General features: G+C 40.3%; 1 protein-coding gene across 1 annotated transcript in view; it reads right to left on the reverse strand.

Annotated features, from left to right (window-relative positions):
• samhd1 (SAM domain and HD domain 1) overlaps window positions 1–4553 on the reverse strand; it is an 18387-nt gene extending 13834 nt beyond the window's left edge. The window contains exons 1-8 of the mRNA XM_037684097.1: window positions 4254–4553; window positions 4045–4111; window positions 3830–3902; window positions 3355–3515; window positions 3048–3163; window positions 2649–2719; window positions 1212–1370; window positions 456–556 (exon numbers count right to left, since the gene is read on the reverse strand). Of these exons, the coding sequence (XP_037540025.1) occupies window positions 456–556; window positions 1212–1370; window positions 2649–2719; window positions 3048–3163; window positions 3355–3515; window positions 3830–3902; window positions 4045–4111; window positions 4254–4434 (929 nt within the window). The 5' untranslated portion in view covers window positions 4435–4553. The remainder of the gene's footprint in view (window positions 1–455; window positions 557–1211; window positions 1371–2648; window positions 2720–3047; window positions 3164–3354; window positions 3516–3829; window positions 3903–4044; window positions 4112–4253) is intronic.
• Between the last annotated feature and the right edge of the window lie 2509 nt (window positions 4554–7062).

Consider the following 7062-nt stretch of genomic DNA (forward strand, 5'->3'; position numbering starts at 1 on the left):
CATCTCAGTGATGTGCACTAGAACACTTTGTATGGCGCCTGCCGGGGGCGGACAGGCAGCGTCCAGCCCGGCGGGGGGGGGGGGGGGGGGGGGGGGTTACCAGAAAATCTCCACTGAGACCTGGAGCTTTCAGAGAGACTGAGGGCTGCTGCTGTCATGTAAATGAATGGTCTGTGGTTTCACGTCGTGTAAACAGGGCCTCAGACTGGCTGCCCTGTAGAAATGTCAAATACCAAATTTCATAATGAGGATAGGCTGACCTCTATTTTTTTAATGCCATGTGATCTACCAAACTACATTTGTGATGAACCGTTAGATCGCAATCAACGTATTGGGCATCCCTGATCTAGATCCACAATGCATAACAAAATACTGACTCTGAGCATGCACATTAGTATCTGTAAAAAGGTTCATTATAGGGGAATTGAACAAGCAGATTAAAAATAAAGCTTCACCTGGCAAAGTAGTCCCATTTATCAACATCGATGCCGTTCCTTTTGTTGGCCACGATCTCATACAGGAAGGACTTGTCTGCAGAACGGCCTTTATACTTCCACTATAGAGACAGACAGGAACATGAACTTTACAGGACAGGTTTGAAGGTGAAAGGACCCAGCATACTCCATCCAAAGTCGAACAGTCAACTCGCGGTCATGTGGTTGGAGGAGGTTTGTTTTCACATACACCTTTCACAGTACACGAGACACACTGAGCTCTTGGGAAACCCTTTCTGCTGCAGTATACATCACCGGAGAGGCTTTTTCCGGCAGGGTCTCAATCTGTCCCTGCATCCGCTGTTTGGCCACAAATCCATCATGAATAAAGCGCCACACTTTTCAACGGACAAACTCCTCCATATGCATGATCTCCATCCAGGAGGCCAATCGACCATCTTACTGCATCTTGAACAGTCGTGCAGCTGAATGTCCGGGAGCTTTTCCACATTGACAAACTGCCACAATCTTCTTACCAATCACATACTTGAAGCGTACGCTTGTGAGGAAAAGTTCGCCCGGGCCTTGTGTCGAGGTGGGGTGGGTGAAACTACTTTGAGAACAAAATGACACGATTTTCATCACACAACTACATCAACGAGCGACGATTCTGCAGCTTTGAATGGAGTATGCAGGGCCCTTAAGTGCTCCCACGATGCCTCAAAAACACAAGATCATAAAACCAAAGCATGTTGTTGAATGCGACAGACTTCTTACCTTCTGTCCTGGACCTGAATTAGCATCCAATGGTCCAGCAATCTGTTCTTTAATAAAGTCCAGGTCCTGGGGCAGCAGCAGGCCGTGCTCCTCCATGACTGGCTTCAGATTGTTGTCCTCCACCAGGTAGTCGAACATGGCAAGAGAGGCTGTCTCATGCTGCAAGAAGTATAAACATAATCAAATGTAAGAACGAGCATAGATCCGTTTTGAAAATGAAAGCTTGTTGACTCCTGACTCAACGACAGACACTGCTGTAAATGCCGTATCCCTCACATGTGGCAGGCAGCCGAATGGGGCCATAACTTATGCAATAACCGAGTGTTTAGTAGATATCAAGGTTCAAGGTGACTTTACTGTCATTCGCATCACATGTACCACATGTACCACATGTGATGCGAATGTGACAAAAGCCCTGAGCTGCATAATTTGAACTCAAAAGAGATCAAACAAAGAGAAAATAAATAAATCAATGTATACAAATAGATTCTTTAGATCTATTAATTAATTAACTGATGCAAAAGGGGGCGGCATGGTGGCGCAGTTGGTAGAGCTGCTGCCTCTCAGCGAGCAGGTCGCCCCAGTTCAAATCCCAGCCGGAGACCTTCGGGGTGAAGTTTGCATGTTCTCTCCGTGCATGCGTGGGTTTTCTCCAGGTACAGTACCGGTACTCCAGTTTCCTCCCACCGACCAAACTCTCAATTGGTAACTCTCAATTGTCCCTAGGTGTGAGTGAGAGAGTGAATGGTTGTTTGTTTAGTTTGTCTCTGGACTGGAGACCTGTCCAGGGTGTCCCCTGCATCTCGCAGTGACAGCTGGACAAGGGCACCAGTAACCCCTGAGACCCCAAAAAGAAGTGGGTAAAGATAATGGATGGATTCAAAAGGGATACACATTGTTCTGTCTTTATAGCCAAGAGGTTATTTGAATTGGACTGCTATGTAATGTGGAGCGCTCTACAGAATATTTTTAAGTTTAATAACTGTGTGAGAGAGAAAAGAAAACAGCAATGTTACATTTGTGGTAAACTGGCTTTTCCCAGACTGCACAGTGTGGCTTAGGACCAAGGCCAGTTATGCCTAAAAAAATAAACCATCCTTACTGAGTTACAGACATTTTTAGTTCCTTTAGTTTCCAAAGACTGAACTGACAACAACTCACAAATGCAAACTCTTAAACTGCACAAATATAACAATTAAACAGACAGATTAAAAACTGGTGGGCAAACATGTGACACGTACAGACTATTCCCACTATTGTTTTTTTTTTTTAAATCAGATTTATTTAGTGGCAAAGCACTTTGGTTATTTTGCAAGCCTGGACTGGTACATTTTATTTGTGAGTAAAATTGTCATAAAATAGTTTTGATTGTCATAACAAAACAGAGATGACTGAAAAAAAACTAAACATGAAACGAGCAACAAAAGAGGTTCTTACCTTCCAAATCTTTTCTGGACGTGCTTTGGGCATAAACATGCCATCAAACATGTGAGAGAATGGTCCATGTCCTGGAAAGGGAGGAAAACTGTTAAACAGGTTTAACATTAGCTCTAATAAGCCTGTGCACATTTTTAAAAAGTCCATTTCAGGTTGGAACCAGATCATCTTCAAGTGAAACATTTTACTTACAAAACTCGATGAAACTGGAAACCAACAACTTCTATAACATGAACTTATGGTAGTCTGTTACCTTCGAAAAGCTCAGTAATCAATAAGCGACTGATGCCAATTACAGCAGGAAAAAAAATACTAAAACCTTTGAAATAGTTTAGTATACTACAGGCCTTCAAGTGTTTAATGTGAAACAGTGTTGTTTTTCCCCAGGGCACCACTCACCCAGGTCATGACAGAGTCCAGCGATCTGAACACACAGGATGTCCCTGCAGGTGATGAGCAGTTCTGGCTGCTTCTCATTGAGAGCTTGAACGAGCTGTCCAGCCAAGTACCCGACCCTGCATCAGCACACAACAAACAACTTTTTCCACACAAGACAGACAATAAAAACAGCAATCTGCTTGGCCTCGATGGCTCAATAGCAATAACTCACTATAATATTTACCCTTTGTCATCTGATGCCAACTATGTCTAACTTAGATATCCTTTAACGGTGTGTGTGTGCTACAAATCAAGTCTGATAATTTACCCAATGCTGTGTTCAAAGCGGTTGTGGGACGCGCCAGGAAAAACATAGTACGTCCCCCCGAGCTGCTTGATGTTTCGAAGTCTCTGAAACTGAGGCGTGTCGATGAATTTGATGAGGAGGGGGTGTAGCTCCACATGGCCGTGGATGGGATCGTTGAACACCTGGTGGCAGACAAATGGGTGTGAAAACACAACTAATATAGAGGTTACCATTCTTATTAAAATAAAGGAACAGCACGACTAGTATTATGTTAAAACCCCAATTTTAATCTTTATTTATGAAGCTTTGGTTTTATTGCAAGTTTCTACACTCCTCCGTCAGGGTTGGGGCAAATTCACATCATACCATTTGCTTCCTTATCAAGTTTTTACAAATTTTTTGCTACTGTGGTGAGAGAAAGAGGACCTGGATGTGATTTTACATCCTGTCCTCCCCAAGTCTTTGCTCAGGTCTTTTTTTATTTCTACAACTGCACCTTGTTTGGTTCAGCTTCTATGTGCCACAGCTTCTGGAGACTGTGCAGGATCCGCAGACGGTCTCCCAGACACCTGAAACAGAAATTCAGTTCAGAAAAAGTAGAATACAGTAAAACTGTGGGTGAAGCAGCAAAGCACTTTATTTTGATGAAGCTTTCAGGGCTGCTGCTCAAAGAGGGGAAACAGCAGAGGAAATATAAGATGTTAAACTTACTTTATGCCAATGTTTTCTAGGTCTGCATCCTTAAGATACCGCAGCCCCACACCTGTTATTTTTTGTGCTTAACAGAACAAAAATAACTAAAGTTAGTGTAAAAAAAAAAAAAAAAAAGGCTGAGCACAAACAGGCACGTGTTCAGTCAATAACACGCTGCTTTGACATTTAAAATCCTAATATTTAACCCATCTAAACTGAAAACAAACCTCTAAATGTGTCCTCCCATTCGCTAAGGTCTTCCTTTCGCAGATACGTGCATGCTTCCTCAACTCCCCATCCCGTGAAGTCCGAGTCCGGCAGCCGGACCACAGATACTCTCTTCTCCGGGGTGATGAACGCCTCTTCGTGGCTCGAACCTGGCTTTAGCGATCGCTTTCGACTCGCCATGTTGCCTTCACAAGCAGGAGGGTAATCTTTAAAAAGGGGGATTAAAGACACGACACACTAGAAGCGACAGAGTGCAGCTCGGCTGACGGGGAAATACAGCTGATCCGTCAGTTTAACACACAGCCGGGAAAAAGAAAAAACCCGGGTTTGCTCCTCGTTCTCAAAAGGGTCAAGTTAGGAAAAAGTAGAAAATACGTTTCCGGTTTTGTTTCAAAGTAAAAGTCTGACCCTCAACTCAAATTCATTTGTCTATTTTAGTTAAGGCATCGACGACTGAAAATCCTTTAAAATTTAAAAAAATATTTGGTTTGCATATATCTATCTATCTATCTATCTATCTATATATATATATATATATATATAATTATTTTTTTTAATTACAGTTTTAAGTTTATATGTGCATGCTGGTGAAGATTCCCAGTCATCCAGGACATGGCAAATTAAAAAATGTTCAAGACAAAAACAACTGGAGTTTATTTGTAGCAGAAAGTGAAATGTCTTCTGTTACAAATAAAGTCCAGTTGTTTTTGTCTTGAACGTTTCTGAACTTATATGTTTATACGAACAAAATGCATGTACACTCAGAGTTATGCCAAATTATTTAAAACATTTAATGTTCTTAATGTTAATGGTATAAATGTGATGATATTCATAGTGATTTCGGCAAAGGTATAATCAAAGCTAAATTTTGTGCAGCGTCCTTCTCTCACAGACCTGAGATAATCCCACCATATTAGAGAATGATATATAAAAACATTCTTGGTTAAATAAAAATTCTGTTTAACACGTCACCTTTAAAAAGTACATATAAGAAAGAGCACATATTTTTTTTAATCTTTATTTATTTATTTTTTACTCGAAAGTTTGTTTTGATGTATTTGAGTAAATTAGACCTTTTGCTTCCGGTAACTTTTTCTTGTCGACAGTTTGACGGGTATCCTGCGTGACGTCACGCGAAGGGCGGAGCAAAGAACGGATGCGGCGTTCCATGTCCATCGGACATAATGTGTAAAAATCAGCATTTTAAAATTAGTTTTTGTTGAGATTCAATAAATGACCGATGAAAATTTTATAGTATACAAAATAAGTGACAATTAAATTTTAACTTGCTTTGAAATAGAAAAAAAAAAAAGACTATTTAAAGAGTATGTGAACGATTTAGGACATTATTTCATAGCCGCGTTTCTGATTAAAACGTGAAGACATCTGAGCTCGCACCACCCAGTAGGCTGGACATAAAATGGCGGGAATTTAAAGTTTATTAAAGTAAAAAAAGGAAAAGTAACAAGGCCATTACATCCAACCACAGTAGTGTCTGTAGATGGAGCCCTTCAGTCGGTTATTTTTATTATTTACTTTCCTAAATAGAATACATTTTTCATTTTCTTGAAAAAAAAAAAAAATACAAATGTACATTTTTTAATAATACTTTTCAAATGACTAAAAATAATGTTTTGATGTTGTCTTAAGAGAAATCTGTCTGGGTCTCAAGTGTCATCTGAATTCACAAAAGTTCAATAAAATATACATTAGTCTAATGTCTATTGACCTTGAAGAAATATTAGAATGAGTGAAATAGATAGTTCTAATGTTCAAAAACAGACAATAGCATATTCTGTAATCAGAGACACATTTCTGATTCATTCATTCATTCAACCTTTAGACAGGTTATCCCATTGAGACTCGGGGACTCATTTACAAGAGAGACCTGATTTTAGCAAAGAGTGATGACAACAATGGATAACAACGACAACAATAGACAATCATAAAAGAGGCATACATTATTGACTTGATTATTAACTAATATATGACAGCAATAAAAGCACGAACCATCCAAGAGTGTAATTATCCTAACAAGGTTGAGGCAGGTCCTCTGGATGGGTTTGTCTTTGTTGAAATGCAAAAGGACCATCAGCCTAACAATTGATCGTTAGTGCTCTGGTGGCCACTTGCTATTCACAGAGGGCCGAGACTCATAATAACTGCATTATAAGAGGGGACTGAGGCCTCACTTCACAAAGGCTTCCTCTACTCCTCTCTCAGTCCAGTATTCATCTCTATCAAGGATGTGAACATCTTCATCCCTGAAAGAGTGACCGCTGGTACTGCAGATGAGAGTGAGCTGCAGAGTCCTGGCCTGATGATGATGTGCTGGGTCATCCTTTGGGCCAGTGGCTGTTTAGTTTCCCCGAAGATCACGGCCCGCCTGGCACTTGACAGCATACATAATATTACTAATATTACATTATAAATAATATTATTACAATACACATAATATCAGTAATATCATGTATGTTTGTGTATGATTGTTTTAGGTTGTTAGGCTGATTGTCCTCCTTTTGTCAATAACTAGTTTTGGGTGCAGGAAACTGGTTGATCCACTATGAGAAGGTGCTATTTATATGTTTGTTGCAGCTCCTCAGGCTGAAGAAGTCTTTTGGATAAAATACAAAACATTTCAGCAAAGAAGAATCTGTCCAGAGGACCTCACTTAACCTTGTTAGATTTAGCTATATGGATTATTGAGCATTCGTCTGGACATAAATACATTATTGTAATGTATGTAAGGAGAAACAAATGTCTTATCTCCTCTTCCCCTGCCTGGGTTGTTTGCTCAGAAGGAACACA

Source organism: Nematolebias whitei, chromosome 11, assembly GCF_014905685.2.
Source record: "Nematolebias whitei isolate Nwh7 chromosome 11, NemWhi1, whole genome shotgun sequence".
NCBI lineage: Eukaryota > Metazoa > Chordata > Actinopteri > Cyprinodontiformes > Rivulidae > Nematolebias > Nematolebias whitei.